The sequence below is a fragment of the Tachysurus fulvidraco genome, chromosome 25 (assembly GCF_022655615.1).
Source record: "Tachysurus fulvidraco isolate hzauxx_2018 chromosome 25, HZAU_PFXX_2.0, whole genome shotgun sequence".
In the NCBI taxonomy this organism is placed as follows: Eukaryota; Metazoa; Chordata; class Actinopteri; order Siluriformes; family Bagridae; genus Tachysurus; species Tachysurus fulvidraco.
Window position 1 is genome coordinate 1621608 of NC_062542.1, and position 18550 is coordinate 1640157.

Genomic DNA, 18550 nt, shown 5'->3' on the forward strand with positions numbered 1-18550 from the left:
AGAGAGCGTGTGAGTGTATGTGTGTGTGTATGTGTGTTTGTGAGAGTGTATATGTGAGTGTATGTGTGTGTGTGTGAGTGAGAGTTTATATGCATGTGTGTGTGTGTGAGCGTGTGTGTGTGAGAGTGAGAGTGAGTGAGTATGTATGTGAGTGAGTGTGTGTGTGAGGGTTTGTGTGTGTGAGAGAGAGAGAGCGTGTGAGTGTATGTGTGTGTGTATGTGTGTTTGTGAGAGTGTATATGTGTGTGTGTGTGAGTGAGAGTTTATATGCATGTGTGTGTGTGAGCGTGTGTGTGTGAGAGTGAGAGTGAGTGAGTATGTATGTGAGTGAGTGTGTGTGTGTGAGGGTTTGTGTGTGTGAGAGAGAGAGCGTGTGAGTGTATGTGTGTGTATGTGTGTTTGTGAGAGTGTATATGTGTGTGTGTGTGAGTGAGAGTTTATATGCATGTGTGTGTGTGTGTGTGTGAGCGTGTGTGTGAGACCTTATTTTGTGTATTGAGTCTTTAGTTTTATTCAGTGAACCGATGGTGACGTATTAAACAATTATAAAATCTTTCCAAACCTAATGTTCTCATCGCAGCCCTGACTGTAATGTAAAGCTCCCTGTAGTCACCATGAGTCCTGTAAGTCATCCAAATCTTTACAAACAATTCATTTTTAATTTTGTCACTAACTCCAAATTTGTACAAATTTCATTTCATGCTAAAATGTTATGGTTTCCATAGTAACGGCTCATTCACAGGATGAATGTTGATGTGGTGAAGTTTCCTGTATGGAGATCTTTAGTTGATCATTGATGGAAGGAGTCTCCAGTGTCAGCGCATCCTCTGTAGCTGTTAACGTGTCTTCAGGACAGAAGAGTTGGTGCTGCTTTGCTCTTTAAACGTGGTGTTTTAGGAAAGAAAAGAATAGAAGGCTAATCGTTTACAATTCTCTGGTATATCAGAGACGTTAAAAAAAAAACTGTGACACTGGTGTTGATTATTTTCCTGGAACATCTCGTGTAATATTTCTTTCTTACTGAGTTCAGTTTAATCGGTTGCTTTTGGATTCAGGTGTGTCTTCTGCTTGATGGTGTAGTAGAAGTGGTCTGATGACTTTTCAAGGTGTGTCTCCTGTCCCAGAGAAATGGACACAATGTGCCTTCGATTCATACGTCAGATTTTTCCTGAATGACCGAAAATAAACTCTGATGCACCGAGAGCACATTTTTTTATGTTTTTTTTTTTTTTTTGCTCCCAGTTAGTTGTAGGCTGGATCTGAAGGCTTGGTGTCACTTAGCCTGTAGTGAACCCTAGTAGTTTTTGTGCAGCTTTGTTCTCTTCACTGTCTCCTGATTCCGCTAAACAAAGCGTCTTTTCTTGCGCGCTGTCCAATGAGCGCTGCGCTCCGGTGCGCCCCGGCGGAGGAGGGATCTCACATCGGATCGGATCAGATCAGATCAGCTGGCTGCTTTTCACGGCTTTGTGGCGGAATGTGAAGTCATGATCTTCCACCCTACTGTAGCTGGAGCTCGTTACATTGAACAGATTTCACTGGCTGGATCTCAAGCTGGCGGCTCCATCACATCACCAGAGACGCGCTCATGAGCTTATAGACCAAATAAAGTGCAAAGGTTTGGGATTTTATTCTATTCAAACGTATCGTTCCTTCTATTAGCTTTATTTAATCTAACAGTGTCGGTGATCTCTTAACCATAGTGCACTTAGGGCTCATAACTCACTCCTCCACACAAATCCCAATAAAGATGGTCACCAAACAGTAAAACGCATTAACTTTCAGACACAATCATCTGTGTTTAATGCTGAAGCTCTTGCAGTCCCTTTTCAGTGCGAGATCTCAGACCTCGGTTCAGCCCTTAAACAAACTCAACATGAACAAGAAGTTCTTTAGGAGGCTTTTCAGCCACTCCTGCTTTGGGGCGCGTCCCAAATCGGACGCTTAGTGGTCACCTCGCTTGCTAGGGCTCGCGGACATCTGCAGCATGTGTACAGTCACCTCGCTTGGAGTGTAACACTAGATAGGGCTGTAGTGCGGATTGGGACGTGACCACCATGTAAGTTTATTTGCCCCGGTGTTGGTGTGCAACAGTTCCACTAGCAGGGATGAAGAACATTCCACAGCACTGTACGTATCCGAATCTAAAGCTTTTTACTTGTTTAATTAGGGCTTTATCAGTGCACTTCTTCTCTTTGTGCATTGAGGAACATCTGCATGTCTCCGTGAGCTCTAAAGATAAAATGCATGTTTAATGTTCGAGTTTTAGTTTGTTTTGTGTCGTTTAGCAGAGTTTACAAACTAAACTGAGGATTTGCTAAATGTACTCTGTCTGTCTGTCTGTCTGTCTGTCTGTCTGTCTGTCAGACTCCGCTGTCTGTCTGCCCATCTGTCTGTCTGTCTGTCTGTCAGACTCTCTGTCTGTCTGCCCATCTGTATGTATGTCTGTCTGTCTGTCTGTCTGTCTGTCTGTCAGACTCCGCTGTCTGTCTGTCTGTCTGTCAGACTCCTCTGTCTGTCTGTCAGACTCCGCTGTCTGTCTGTATGTCTGTCTGTCTGTCTGTCAGACTCCGCTGTCTGTCTGTATGTCTGTCTGTCTGTCTGTCTGTCAGACTCCTCTGTCTGTCTGTCTGTCTGACCCGCTGTCTGTCTGTATGTCTGTCTGTCTGTCTGTCTGTCTGTCTGTCTGTCCATCTGTCTGTCTGTCTGTCCATCTGTCTGTCTGACTGTCTGTCTGTCCGTCCATCTGTCTGTCTGTCCATCTGTCTGTCTGTCTGTCTGACTGTCTGTCCGTCTGTCTGTCTGTTTGTCTGACTCTCTGTCTGTCTGACTCCCTGTCTGTCTGTCTGACTGTCTGTCTGTCTGACTATCTGTCTCTCTCTCTGTCTGACTCTTTCTCTCTCTCTCTCTGTGTCTCTCTGTCTGTCTGTCTGTCTCTCTCTCTCTCTCTCTCTCTCTCTCTCTCTGTTTCTCTCTGTCTCTCTCTCTCTCTCTGTGTCTCTCTCTGTGTCTCTCTCTGTCTGTCTGACTCTCTCTCTCTCTCTCTCTCTCTCTCTCTCTCTCTCTCTCTCTCCATATGCTGTTACTTTGCCTCTTGAATCCTGTACAGAAACACCAACACTTCTCTCTCTCGCTTTATTCCAAATGAACATTTTCTAAAAATATTCCCCACACATTTGCATTCTGTTCATCATTAACACTGTTTTAGATAGAAACTGAACTCACTCGTTTCTCTTGTCCCTGCTTCCTATCATGAAATGTGTGCTTTACATCCTTTTTTTTCTCTCTCTTAAACCTTTATTTCCATGTTTATTTCTCAGCATATTTACCATCACATGCTCGATTGCACACGTTGTGTTGCTTCACTCTAGACAGTTTGTACGTTTCCCAGGAAGCTGCTGCTGTGTTTTTCTGTTCACTTCCTAAAAATGAAGGTTGAGCAAGTTTGGGGCTTTGTTCCAGATCTGTAAAGGGAAAACACAACAGCAACAAACAATAAGAAGTCCATGTTGAGACTCCTGTGAAAATGTCTGTGTGAAATAGAGAGATAGTTTAGGCTGTTTATGTCAGAAACCCGGCGTGTGGAACGAGATCGGTTCGAAAATGACGTTTGTGCGTGTGAAGAGAATTAAAACACAAATTCTAAAGGAACACCGAACATGTCGGCGTTCGCTAACAGAAATATTCCCAGAAACCTTTTTTTCTTGTAGTGAGAGAGATTTTTGAAAAGCTAACGACGGATAAATGACCTCGTTGTTAATCTTAGCTAGCTGGCTAACGGACGTCGCGTCAGATTAGCGCTCGCCGTAGGACGGCTATCTTACTAACGGTTCGGTACGTAGCATTAGTTTGCAAGTTAACATAAACTAGTGCTAGATTTAGCGGTCGGTGTTCGCTAATAATAATATTTATTAAGTCCGTTAGATCTAGCGATATTTAATACACACTTCTTATTATAATCCTGTGTGAACAGCAGGGGATTATGGGTAGAGAAATGTCTTGTAGAAGAAGTTGAATTTTGTGTAGTTAAAATTTCTGTAATAAGTCGAAACACGAGGCCCAGAAACTCTCAAGTGTTTAATAGGTTTTGTTTTTTGTTACCAAAGTCAGAATTTAGCATGTGAGGAGTTAATGGTGTCGAACACGACAGCTGGGAGCCGCCGGCTTCTGAACACGACCTCATCGTGAAGCTGAAGGATGAAGGAGACGACAGTCGGCGATGTCCGTGTAGGAAAACTCGCCGCACCACAACGACAAAAAGGAAGGTGGCTCGGAGACGGCGGCCATCTTTATTTTCGTAAAGAAACGTGCTGCTTCTTGTTCGTTCTGGATTCTGACTGGTCGAAAGTTTTCTTTTTAAGAGTCGTGTGTGTTTAACGGTTAGGGGAGAAGTCTCCAGTGTCAGAAGTTACAACAGTGAGTTTAACACCGTGACAAAGTCGTCGTCTTCTTTTTGTTTGTTTGTTTGAGAGAGGTGGGCGGGGTCAGGGGCGGGGTCAGGGGAGGAGCCGGGGGCTGGTGAAGGGACGACACGTCACATTTCGACAAGTTCGTTCACGGTGTCATTTTTTTTATGTCAGAAATTGTTTTGAACGTGAAAAACAATTCAAGGCAATGTCTCTTTTTTCCCTTTTGGTTATATTGTCATTTCCCCCCCGGCTGTAACTGTAACCGGTGCAGAGTAAAGTGTGTGTGTGTGTGTGTCAGTGCAGAGTAAAGTGTGTGTGTGTGTGTGTGTGTCACTGCAGAGTAAAGTGTGTGTGTGTGTGTGTCACTGCAGAGTAAAGAGTGTGTGTGTGTGTCACTGCAGAGTAAAGTGTGTGTGTGTGTCACTGCAGAGTAAAGTGTGTGTCAGTGCAGAGTAAAGTGTGTGTGTGTGTGTGTCACTGCAGAGTAAAGTGTGTGTCAGTGCAGAGTAAAGTGTGTGTGTGTCAGTGCAGAGTAAAGTGTGTGTGTCAGTGCAGAGTAAAGTGTGTGTGTCAGTGCAGAGTAAAGTGTGTGTGTGTCAGTGCAGAGTAAAGTGTGTGTGTGTCAGTGCAGAGTAAAGTGTGTGTGTGTCAGTGCAGAGTAAAGTGTGTGTCAGTGCAGAGTAAAGTGTGTGTGTCAGTGCAGAGTAAAGTGTGTGTGTGTCAGTGCAGAGTAAAGTGTGTGTGTGTCAGTGCAGAGTAAAGTGTGTGTGTCAGTGCAGAGTAAAGTGTGTGTGTGTGTGTGTGTGTCACTGCAGAGTAAAGTGTGTGTGTGTGTGTGTGTCAGTGCAGAGTAAAGAGTGTGTGTGTGTGTCACTGCAGAGTAAAGTGTGTGTGTGTGTCACTGCAGAGTAAAGTGTGTGTCAGTGCAGAGTAAAGTGTGTGTGTGTGTGTGTCACTGCAGAGTAAAGTGTGTGTCAGTGCAGAGTAAAGTGTGTGTGTGTCAGTGCAGAGTAAAGTGTGTGTGTCAGTGCAGAGTAAAGTGTGTGTGTCAGTGCAGAGTAAAGTGTGTGTGTGTCAGTGCAGAGTAAAGTGTGTGTGTGTCAGTGCAGAGTAAAGTGTGTGTGTCAGTGCAGAGTAAAGTGTGTGTCAGTGCAGAGTAAAGTGTGTGTGTCAGTGCAGAGTAAAGTGTGTGTGTGTCAGTGCAGAGTAAAGTGTGTGTGTGTCAGTGCAGAGTAAAGTGTGTGTGTCAGTGCAGAGTAAAGTGTGTGTGTGTCAGTGCAGAGTAAAGTGTGTGTGTCAGTGCAGAGTAAAGTGTGTGTGTGTCAGTGCAGAGTAAAGTGTGTGTGTGTCAGTGCAGAGTAAAGTGTGTGTGTGTGTGTCACTGCAGAGTAAAGTGTGTGTGTGTCAGTGCAGAGTAAAGTGTGTGTGTGTTAGTGCAGAGTAAAGTGTGTGTGTGTCAGTGCAGAGTAAAGTGTGTGTATGTCAGTGCAGAGTAAAGTGTGTGTGTCAGTGCAGAGTAAAGTGTGTGTATGTCAGTGCAGAGTAAAGTGTGTGTATGTCAGTGCAGAGTAAAGTGTGTGTATGTCAGTGCAGAGTAAAGTGTGTGTGTGTCAGTGCAGAGTAAAGTGTGTGTCAGTGCAGAGTAAAGTGTGTGTATGTTAGTGCAGAGTAAAGTGTGTGTGTGTCAGTGCAGAGTAAAGTGTGTGTGTGTCAGTGCAGAGTAAAGTGTGTGTCAGTGCAGAGTAAAGTGTGTGTGTGTCAGTGCAGAGTAAAGTGTGTGTGTGTCAGTGCAGAGTAAAGTGTGTGTGTGTCAGTGCAGAGTAAAGTGTGTGTATGTCAGTGCAGAGTAAAGTGTGTGTGTGTCAGTGCAGAGTAAAGTGTGTGTGTGTCAGTGCAGAGTAAAGTGTGTGTGTGTCAGTGCAGAGTAAAGTGTGTGTGTGTCAGTGCAGAGTAAAGTGTGTGTCAGCGCAGACCGGCGTCCTGTCCTGACGGTTTCCCACCAGAGGAAGCGTCCGGTCGGGGTCTGCGCTGTCCTCTCGCTCTGTTCAGCTCCAGGGGTCCAGCTGTTGCCTCCCTCATGAGTTCTCTGAGTTCTTTCCCCTCCCACATTTCCACGAACTGTTTTTTTTTTTTTTTCCCAGGAATTTGAATTGTTCAGAAGGAGCAGAAGGACACACACACACACACACACACACACACACACACACACACACACACACACACACACACACACACACACACACACACACACAAACACACTGCTGTAGGCTGACGGGATCATCTGGTGTGGTGTGTGGTGTGATGATGTGATGATCTTTACTGGATTTTACTCCTGCGTGTCTCTGCTTGTGTCCCTCACACACATGTTGTGAGAAGTTCAGGTTTTTCCAGAAATGTCACACTGTTACTGTACACTTCTAGCAAGTGTGTGTGTGTGTGTGTGTGTGTGTGTGTGTGTGTGTGTGTGTGTGTGTGTGTGTGTGAGAGAGAGAGAGTGAATGCCATACAATATATTATTATAATAAAAAATAATCTATCAAATCTATACCAGCTTTTGGAACATCACTAGCGGCTCTTAAACAGTTTAGTTATGACTGTTTTTATTAATTAACTAAAGCACTACGTTCGCCTCACACCTCCAGGGTCGGGGGTTCGATTCCCGCCTCCACCTTGTGTGTGTGGAGTTTGCATGTTCTCCCCGTGCCTCGGGGGTTTCCTCCGGGTACTCCGGTTTCCTCCCCCGGTCCAAAGACATGCATGGTAGGTTGATTGGCATCTCTGGGAAATTGTCTGTAGTGTGTGTGTGTGTGAGTGAATGAGAGTGTGTGTGTGCCCTGTGATGGGTTGGCACTCCGTCCAGGGTGTATCCTGCCTCGATGCCCGATGACGCCTGAGATAGGCACAGGCTCCCCGTGACCCGAGAAGTTCGGATAAGCGGTAGAAGATGAATGAATGAACTAAAGCACTAAATAAAGTCCTGAAGTTAAAGCTTTACAGCTCTGACACTGCAGACCTTCCACACGTTACACTGACACACGTTTTTAAAATCCGCTTCGGCGTCGGACGTACGAGTCTCTCGAGAACGAGTCGTTACCGTGGACGAGAGCCCAGGTGGGAACTAGCGCGTTAATATCCATATAAAAGTTTACATTTACGTCATTTTAGCACTTGTACAGAGCGTCTTGGATAAGAACGTTCGTCACCTTCTGACCAATCAGAGTGCAGCAAAATTCTACCACATAAAGAAGCACTTCAGTTTTTGGGTGTAGAATCACATGGTGGTGTTCGGTGTTGGTGTAAGAGTAAAGAACAGGAGAGAAACGTGAGCGTTTTATCTCGGCCATATCTCGACTCCCGACTCTGTGCCTCTGAACCCAACGTGTAAAACACAGAGGAATATAAAATGTGTCAGGAATGTGGAGTGTGTTGCCAGATAAAGAATAAATCACTTACATAAATAACATCACCAGCCATACAAAAGACACTTTGTGCGTGTGTGTGTGTGTGTGTGTGTGTGTGTGTGTGTGTGTGTGTGTGTGTGTGAGAGAGAGAGAGAAATGAGGCACAGAACGGCATGTTGGCATGCTAGCATTGTTTCAGGCCTCAAAACAACTCCTGTACTGTGTGTGTGTGTGTGTGTGTGTGTGTGTGTGTGTGTGTGTGTTTGGGGGGTGTGGAGCAGTGGGCTGGGGGTAGTACATACGTGACCAGGCACAAGATGACACATTATATACTCTCAAAATAAAAGGTTACACAATCAGAATCTGCTAAAACGTGTCAGCGAGAACAGGAACAAACAAAAAGTTGAAGATTTCCAGTGAGCTATCGAATGTTTTCCTTTTTTTCATTCAGATCAAACCATTTATAGGACAAACTAATAAAAGTAACGAAAAACCTTCAGACAAACCTGGGAGAAGGATGTTGTTTCAGCTGAGGGCCTCCAGCAGCTAGCTGTACGTTAGCATTAGCGATACAGCGTGTACTCTGGTTTTAGTTTGTATATAACTGGTATCACAGAGTCACTGCTGCGGACCTGTGTGTGTATGTGTGTGTGTGTCTGTGTGTCTGTGTGTGTAGCATGGTTAGAGGAGCATGACGATCCTGAGCACAAAGCCGTGTAAAGCTTTTACTCGCCGCATGGTGTGTGTCTGTGTGTGTGTGTGTCTGTGTGTGTGTGTGTCTGTGTGTGTGTGTGTGTGTGTGTGTGTGTGTGTGTGTGTGTGTGTGTGTGTGTGTGTGTGTAGCATGGTTAGAGGAGCATGACGATCCTGAGCACAAAGCCGTGTAAAGCTTTGACTCGCCGCACGGTGTGTGTGTCTGTGTGTGTGTGTGTGTGTGTGTGTGTGTGTGTGTGTGCGCGGTGAGTGTAGAGGAGTGTGTTCTAGGGGTCAGTGATGTTGTGGGGCATAAATAGTGTTGTTTTTTTAACGAAGTTGACAGAGTCAGAAAGGCACGATGATAAATAACGAACTTAAGCTGGTTTCTCCGCTCGGTTCCCAAATTAAAACAGATTGCGCCGTCTGATGTCCTTCCTTTTATTCCCGATGAGATAATAACTGAAGAGCTTTCTCGGTACGGACGAGTGGTCTCCCATATTAAGAGAATCCCCCTTGGCCGGTGGTCCTCACCTAGTGTCTTTTAGGAGAGTGGCTTTTATGGTTTTTATGGAAGGAACAGAAGAGCTCAGTGCTGTTCAATCTGATCACAGCATCTTTGTATCTTTACATGAGGATATGAAATGCTTTCACTGTGTGCAAATGGGGCATCTTGTTCGGGGTGACCCTGGTGTTCCTGAGCAACCGGGACAAGTAGCAGCTGAGCCGGCTAGGGTCGTTCTCCCTGTGGCTACAGTTCTTCCAGCCGCCCGGAACTGTTGCTGCTGCTCACCAGGGCCGAGTGAGAGTGAACCTCAAGCCCAGTCTGCAACCCAGAAAACCTCTCACGATATCAGAAGAACTTCGCTCGGCTGAACTGGAGCGGAAAAGTCCTGCTCGGTGGATTCTGGTGCAGTGCTGGAGCTGGAGCTGGGACGGGGGAGACGTGGAAATGGTGGAAGAGCCCAGCTTTAAAGACTGTAGGGACTGTAGCAAGCGAGGACTTTTTCCCCAGACAGACAACAGTTTATCTATTTCCACGATGTCAAACATTTTAGAAGAGAATGTGCTTTCTGTCGATGTTGAAATGTTTAGGTTGTGTTTTATGTTGGAGACGTTTTAACCTTCTGTTTATTTTATAATGAGTGGGATTCATATTGCGAGCTTGGTCGAGATCTCGATGGTGCAAGAGACCACAGCGAGAGAGCTAAATTATATGGACTCTTAAAGCAGAAGCGTACCGATGTTGCCATGTTTCGGGAAACCCACGGCGACGGCGGTAATGTCGCCGATCGTGGGAAGGCCCGGGATTGGTCGGCGATCTTATTAAGTCACAACGCAACACTAAGCGGTGGAGTCGCCTCGCTGTTTACTCGCAATTTTATTCCTTGTTCTTGTTCGGTTGAAGAGATTTGAAGTCTCTTAAAGACAGCTTTAAGCTCTCGACAGCAGCGGGTGACTAAAATACAGTCAGAAGTACAACTCTTGACAGCACAATAGACATTGATGGATCTCTGAGATGCTGGTTTACTCACGCTTTAAGAGTGTGACCGAGATGGATGCTTCTTCTAAGTTCTAATTCGGTTTAGAGCAAAAGGATGGACAGGACAGATCCGTACTGTACTGTACGTGCTCAGCGAACAGAATCGTGACCTCTCATCAGAGACCAGTGAAATTCACAAGCAGAGAGGAAGCTTCTACTGTAAACTGTACAGCAGTGAGCGGTCAGATGTTGATGACCCTAATGTATTGATTGATTTATTTATATTTATTTATTTATTTATTTATTTACACATATATTCTCTTTCTCTCCTTCTCTCCTCTGCAGTGTTTCCCTCATGGGCGGGGCCTGACGGGGGCCGAGGCTGGTCCTGGCCTCTGTGTATAAAATGGGAGGCCGGTGAAGGGCTTCAGTCGTGGGGTCTGGACTCAGCGGTGTGGTGCATGCTGTGCCGTGGAGGAAGAGAGAAGCTGGATCAGGCTTGTCAGAGAGGCAAAGTGGTGCTACAGCTACCCAAAGCCATGCTCCAACTCAAACTGCCCCGCCTCTTCAACATCCACCAAATCCCTAAGGTGTGCAGAAGGTGTTCACTTCGAGTGATCTAGCTGTCGTTTCACACACTTTATACCTTTAAGGAAGAAACGGCTAGAGACGGAAGGTCGTCCCCACCGAACCGTACGGTACCGAGTGACATCTAATAACGTCACACTGGTCTGTTAAAGTCTTTCACTAATCTTAAACCACAGAGATTTAATATTTAGATATTCACACAAATCCTTCCCTAAACGTTAAATAAACGTCACCATAGCAAACGATTTAAAATCTGCTAATTAGGATGTTTAGAAGAATCGGTTGCATGTCTCTGTGAAATGAGCCGTTACCATAGAAACAAGCCCATTATGTTAGGTGGTGTAAATTGAAATAGCTGTAGCTGCAACATTTGTGGTGAATATTTGAGGTCATTTTCCAGTTTTACAGTCTGAGCGTCTGCACGATCGTCCTCAGGTGTTTTGGGAGGATAGCATCATATCCGGTTACAGACATCCTCAAAGCTCCGCCCTGGACTGCATCCTCAGCAGCTTTCAGATGACCAATGAGACGGTGAATATCTGGACCCACTTCCTGCCGACATGGTGAGATGTGGAGCAGCATGTGACGTCCGCTTGCTGCCAAGACTTTCAGTGTGCGATTAGCTAGTAGAAAGTAGATTATGGACTATGGAGCGTGCACGTGGAAGTGCTCCTGTGGCGTGGCACGTTTTTCATCTCAGATTTATTTATTATTTATTAAATATTTATTTATTTACTATTAAGATGGGGGGGGGGGTTCATTTCTAAAATCTCGATGATTTAGTTTTTTTAATTTCATTTTTAAATGCCATCATCTGCATATGTTAGTATATGTTGGCAGCTTTAGCATAAATGTTCTTATAGGCGTCTAACTTCGCGCCATTTTAAGTGAATCGGATGATTTGACTCAATGAGTTGACTCCCAAATAGCTCCTCAATGACTCATGGACATTTTAAATTGATCGGATGATTTGACACAATGAGTTGACTCCCAAATGGCTCCTAAATGACTCATGGAAATTTTAAGTGAATCGGATGATTTGACTCAATGAGTTGACTCCCAAATAGCTCCTAAATGACTCATGGACATTTTAAATTGATCGGATGATTTGACTCAATGAGTTGACTCCCAAATGGCTCCTCAATGACTCATGGACATTTTAAATTGATCGGATGATTTGACTCAATGAGTTGACTCCCAAATGGCTCCTCAATGACTCATGGACATTTAAAATTGATCGGATGATTTGACTCAATGAGTTGACTCCCAAATGGCTCCTCAATGACTCATGGACATTTTAAATTGATCGGATGATTTGACTCAATGAGTTGACTCCCAAATGGCTCTTCAATAAATCATGGACATTTTAAGTGAATCGGATGATTTGACTCAATGAGTTGACTCCCAAATGGCTCTTCAATAAATCATGGACATTTTAAGTGAATCGGATGATTTGACTCAATGAGTTGACTTCCAAATGGCTCCTCAATGAATCATGGACATTTTAAGTGAATCGGATGATTTAACTCAATGAGTTGACTCCCAAAAGACTCCTAAATGACTCATGGACATTTTGCTCTAACCCTGACAAACTTTGCAATATATCGATCATTTGAGAGAGTTTTTTTTTTTTCAATAGTATTGGGAATGTAAATGATATATTTGAGCCAAAGATGTCTGTCATGCTGTTTGGCCTTACAAAAGGACGACTGTTTTGTCAGATTTAATTAAATTAATAATGAATAAGTGACCGAGAAAGATGACATGGACGTTTGCATTTTAATTTGTTTACAATGATGAAGTGACCGCATTGACTACAAACTGTTCACAATGTTCACCTAGAAGAGCCGATTCAAAGATTTGACTCATCCGGATGATTCGTTATCTCAATAGTCCAAAATGAGTGACATTTCCTTCGAGAATGTTCGACTCTCACAAAGAGATTACCAAACAGTAATGAGGCGTCATTACAGAACGAATCAGCATTCACCTGTATATCTGATTCAAAGAGTCAACTCCTTTGCAAATGACACATCACTACAATTCATCCTGTTTTACGTTAATTAACCAGATCTGAGTAGTACTGTAGTTAGTAAAAGTATGGCCTGCTTTCTCTGGTACTTCAGGTACTTCCTGTGGTGCTTCTGTGCGCTCTGTTCTACGGTGGACTTCCTGTCTGAGAGCTACACGTGGCCGCTGCTGGTGTACATGCTGTTAATCTGCTTGTATCCCTTCACATCCTGCTGCGCTCACACCTTCAGCACCATGTCACTTGAAGCTCGGCATATCTGCTATTTCTTCGATTACGGAGCACTCAGCCTTTACAGCCTGGGTACATACACACACACACACACACACACACACACACACACACACACACACACACACACACACACACACACACACACACACATTTATACCATGTTTAAAAGCTACACTTCAGAAGCTCTCAGTTAACAATGAAGCATACGAGCAGATATCAGTTCATAACAATGTAACTGTAATGATGCCCTGCTGAAGTCTCTGTATCCTGCAGGTTGTGCGATCGCGTATGGCTCCTATGTGATGCCCGAATGTTGGGTGAACAGTCGACTCCATCGCCACTTCGTTCCCATCGCCATCGCTAACTCCGTCTTCTGCACCAGCACGTCCTGCTACTCCAGGTCAGGAACGCCGGCGCTACGAGAGAACAGAATTAAAGATGTGTGTAAAGGCTGAGATGGTGACCACATCTGTCAGGAGAATTATGTTTGTAGAGAGAGAGAGAGAGAGAGAGAGAGAGACAGAGAGAGAATAAAGAGAGAGAGAGAGAGAGAATAAAGAGAGAGAGAGAGAATAAAGAGAGAGAGAGAGAGAATAAAGAGAGAAAGAGTAGAGAGAGAGTAAAGAGAGAGAGAGAGAGAGAGAGAATAAAGAGAGAAAGAGAATAAAGGGAGAAAGAGAATAAAGGGAGAAAGAGAATAAAGAGAGAGTAGAGAGAGAGAGAAAGAGAATAAAGAGAGAAAGAGAGAGAAAGAGAGAGAGAGAATAGAGGGAGAGTAAAGAGAGAGAGAATAAAGAGATAGAGAGAATAGAAAGAGAGTAAAGAGAGAGAGAGAGAATAGAGAGAGAGAGAATAGAGAGAGAGAATAGAGAGAGAGAGAGAATAAAGAGAGGCTGGTGAGGGTACGGATGTTTATAGCTGCTATAACTTAAGAAAAGGGTTTTATTTATTTCTTTCTTTCTTTATATTTAAGTCTAAACAGATAACAATGACATCATACTTTAACACATTAAGTGTGTTAATACACATCCTGTGTTTGTGCTGTAAGAGATTTAATACGCCGAGGTTGTGCAGGTAGAGACAGTAAATCTAACCTGCAGAGAATTATAAAAACTGTTAGAATGATTTATTTCTCCTTTTTTTATTAGTTTTACTTTTTTCAGGTTTTTAGAATTACAGTTTCCTCAGAGGAGTAAAGTTTTACGGACCGGAGCCTTTGTTCTTCCCTTCATGTTCGACACCATCCCACTGGTCTACAGAGTGAGTGACACCATCTTATATCTCTGTGTATGAGAAACATACTGTGTGTGTGTGTGTGTGTGTGTGTGTGTGTGTGTGTGTGTGTGTGTGTGTGTCTGGTGTGTGTGTGGTGTGTGTGTGGTGTGTGTGTGGTGTGTGTGTGGTGTGTGTCTGGTGTGTCTGGTGTCTGTCTGGTGTGTGTCTGGTGTGTGTGTGTGTGTGTGTGTGTGTTGAATATAGTGTGTGTTTGTGTGTTGAATATAGTTTGTGTGTTGAATATTGTGTGTGTGTGTGTGTGTGTATGTGTGTGTGTGTGTGTTGAATATAGTGTGTTTGTGTGTTGAATATAGTGTGTGTGTGTGTGTGTGTGTGTGTGTGTGTGTGTGTGTGTTGAATATAGTGTGTTTGTGTGTTGAATATAGTGTGTGTGTGTGTGTGTGTGTTGAATATAGTGTGTGTTTGTGTGTTGAATATAGTGTGTGTGTGTGTGTGTGTTGAATATAGTGTGTTTGTGTGTTGAATATAGTGTGTGTGTGTGTGTGTGTGTGTGTTGAATATAGTGTGTGTTTGTGTGTTGAATATAGTTTGTGTGTTGAATATAGCGTGTGTGTGTGTGTGGGTGTGTGTGTATGTGTGTGCGTGTGTGTCTGTATGTAAATGTATATGTGTGTGTGCTGAATATAGTGTGTTTGTGTGTTGAATATAGTGTGTGTGTGTGTGTGTGTGTGTGTGTGTGTGTGTGTGTGTGTGAGAGAGAGTATGTGAGTAAATGATGATATGATGTTGTGTTGTAGCTCTTGCTGTGTTTCGGAGGAAGCTGCACTCACACAGACGCCGTATCCAGTCACTGCTATCACCTGCTGTTTGCGTTCCTCACCTGCTTCCTGTTCGCTTCTCACCTGCCCGAGAGACTCGCGCCAGGACGCTTCGACTACTTTGGTACGTGAACGTGTTCTGAGCGGTTCTGAGATGTTCGTTTGTTGTGAATGTTCACGTTTTATACCCTGATGTGTATTTACTTTCCCTCCTGCAGGCCACAGTCACCAGCTGTTCCACATCTGCGCGGTGGTCGGCACACACTTCCAGATGGAGGCGGTTCTGACAGATATGACGTCACGCCAGAGCTGGATCGCCGCCCACTCGGCCGCACCGTCCTTCATGGGAACGCTGGGAGCTCTGGCCCTCGGCATCCTGCTCAACCTGGGCATCATCGCTCTGTTCAGCGCCAGTCTGCTGCGTGCTCCACACCTCAGCCCCGAGAAAGGAGGCACTACGATCCGCACACCGCAGCCGAGCGCCGCCGCCGCGAAAGACGAGTAAAACTCTCAAGCGCTTCAGAAAAAAGAAGCTCTAAACACGGTCCAGGGACTAAAAAATAGAGATGCACCGAAATTTCATTGAGTTTAAAATAATTTTGGCAATTTTTTTAATTTTGAAATGATAACAATGGCAAAAAAAAATCCCAGAAATATTTCTTTTAATTATTTAAGATTAATTTTTAAAAATAATCCTGATATATAAACTCAAATGGAGTAACCGGGATTTTGCCCAAAAAATTAGAAACAAGATGACTTTTAATAGTTTGAGACAAATTTCAATTATAAAATCGTCAAAACTAAATTAAATTATATATTTAATCGATAAAATCGATGTATAAATAAATGAAAACTTAAATAAATAAAAAATACATTAAAAAAAAAGTCAAAATATTGATTATATTCTTGCACTAGTAAATTGTTCGGTGTTGTGAGATGTGGAGAAAAATCGTCCACAAATATTTTTAATTTATCTTTTATTATTATTATTATTATTCTTTCATCACCGAAAGACCAAACAATGGTCTTTCGGTGATGTATCCCCACCACCCCCACCACCACCAAAAAAGCACTTTTTATAGAATTATATTTGACATTAACAGCACTATTAACATTCTTATTTATTTATTTTTTTAAATTTATGGCTTTTATCTTCCTCGTCACGTCGGATTTTTTGACTTTTTCCCTGTTGTTAACGTCTCAAACGACCTTCAGAGGAAGGAGGTAAACGTGGCCGCGTCCACGATCCAAAATTCACCCGCCGACTCTCGTCTGTTTTAAATAAATACCGACCCGAAAATTTCGGTAGGACACAAATGTAACGACACGATTAAAATCCTTCATAAAAAATGTACAAAATTTAAAAGATTATATATGTTTAAAAAAAATATATATATATATATATATATATATAAAAAAGACATTTTGATACAAAATGTTAACATCGGTATCGGCTACTCGTCCTGTTTATATTTACACAAAAAAAACCCAAAAATTGTATTAAAAAATAAATAAATAAATAATCATCAGTACGATATCAGTGATATCTCACAGACTTTACATTGTATAATTAACGCATGGTGATGATGACTAAATGACTAAAAAAACGAGCCTTGAAATGTCTTGAATTTGTGTTTTTTCAGTTCGGTGCATCGCTATTTTAAACCGTATTCCAACAGACAGCATTTACACAGTCCACTGCTTCGTATTTTATTTTATTTTGAGTTATTTTACTCCTTTATAGCTCTTTAGTTTAGTTTGGTATTTCAGCTGATGACCCTGATACCATCACCTTTCTGTTAGAGACTAATTGTTCTGTGGTATAAACAAAGCACAACAACAACAACAACAACAAAAGCTCGGGGCTTAAATGAAGCGAATACCGAATGCATTTAGGGATTCTGTGTACAAGACATTATTATTATGATAATGATGATGATGATGTCACTAATTTATGCAAATGTTATTCGTAACAGCAACCGACTGGAAGACGTTATTTCGTGCAGGTTCGTTTCCTCGCTGTACAGGAGCGCCGACGCTGCTCGCTTGTCGTCGTTCCTGTTTTCTGTGTGTAAATATTTATTATTTAGGATTATTTTTGTTTTTTAGAGCGTTCTATAATCTATAATAAGCTAATCTGAGTGAAATCCTTTCACCCTAATATCCTATAAGAATATTGATCTGTGTTGAGATTCTGTAGTCAAACTTCTCGGTGCACATTTACTTTACACTGAAGTCCTTCCGGTGAATTCCGTTCCCTCGGCGACCGTCGTTGTTTTTGTTTGTTTGTTTGTTTGTTTGTTTGTTTGTTTGTTTTTTTCCAGTCGTACCAGAAGACCATACAAAGATCTACCTGAACAAACCGGAAGTGCATCAGACGCCTCGCGCACGGATTTGCCGTGAGCTTACGGCTTCTTTTATGAGACGTTTATAAATAAAAACAAACCTTTTTGCACTTTTTATTGAACGAACACGGCAAAGCTCTTTATAAGGAAGAATCTGATTGGCTGAAGGGGCGGAGCTTTTAATAAAAGAGGCGGGGTATTTTAGGGAAGGGCAGGGTTTTGTCAGAGGGGTGGGGTTTTGGTGTAGAGGCGGGGATTGGGTGTTACACATTGAGCTTTTTTTAATAAAAAAAATTGGTGCTCATAGAGCTGCATAAATCCTTCCTGACGCCTGACATAACGCTACATGCACAAAGTCTTATTCAAGCAGACGTCACAGGACTGCGTCTGTTCGTTTAAATCATCCTCCAGCTGACGTTTGCTGTCCAATAAAATAATCAGTGTTTTCATAACGTTATAATGCATTCATAAGCTATTACACACCCTAAAGATAGTTATGAAAATTAATTATACGTTGTAGCCATCTTCATTATGCATTACGAATTGTTAAAGTCATTCACTATTAATAAAAAAGTAGTGTTCATAACACGTTATGTCACCAGGCCTCATTGTGCATTATGAGACATTATAACGTGTTTATAAATGCCTTATAACCAGTGCTACAGTCTGTAAAGCCTTTGCATCATGAATAAGTATCCTGATGAGCGTAACGCTTTATGAACACATTATAACATGATGTGAATGTACTTCCATGAAAAAGAAGTTTTTATGTCATTTTTATTAAACTTTATTAAAGTGGCAGAAATAAATCTAAATCAAATGAATATATTCTTCTGTTATTAAGCTGTCACAGCATTGTTATAACATTTCATAACACTTTTATTAAAAGACTTAATGATATACATGGACATGTATTCCTAATCACAAACAGTGAAGTCAGCCATGACATTCTAATGCAGTGTTATAACGTGACATAAAGACATTATATACACGTCACTTCACTCGGGCGTTATGAACACCTGACGCTGCCGTAACAACTAACACTTATCAGTGTTTCTGTAGGTTTGAGTCTGTCTGAAAGGGCTTATGTAGGGCTTATGTAGGGGTTATGTAGCGCTGTGAGCACCGTCCTGATGAACTGATCCACGTGTTTTGGACACAGCAGAACAAAGTTAGCTGTAAAAACATTTCTACACTTCTGGAGGAAACAATAATCGCTTTTTAATTAGTACGACGTTTTTGTTTACAGTCCTCGTGGTCATCAGTGGGATCCGTTACGTTTCTGTAACCGAGCTGTAAACGTGTTAATCATCTAGT

General features: G+C 42.7%; 1 protein-coding gene across 3 annotated transcripts; it reads left to right on the forward strand.

Annotated features, from left to right (window-relative positions):
• The first annotated feature begins 1461 nt into the window (after positions 1–1461).
• Positions 1462–18057, forward strand: paqr6 (progestin and adipoQ receptor family member VI). 3 transcript variants are annotated; one of them, XM_047808623.1, is made up of 8 exons: positions 1462–1615; positions 10329–10573; positions 11007–11134; positions 12698–12903; positions 13108–13234; positions 13998–14094; positions 14868–15012; positions 15107–18057. In XM_047808623.1, the coding sequence occupies exons 2-8, from the start codon at positions 10445–10447 to the stop codon at positions 15391–15393; spliced, it is 1119 nt and encodes a 372-aa protein (XP_047664579.1). In that variant the 5' UTR covers positions 1462–1615; positions 10329–10444; the 3' UTR covers positions 15394–18057. The 3 variants fall into 3 exon arrangements, with proteins under 3 accessions (XP_047664579.1, XP_027013508.2, XP_047664580.1); XM_027157707.2 differs by lacking the exon at positions 1462–1615 and adding an exon at positions 1678–2127; XM_047808624.1 differs by lacking the exon at positions 1462–1615 and adding an exon at positions 8599–10246.
• Positions 18058–18550: the final 493 nt, after the last annotated feature.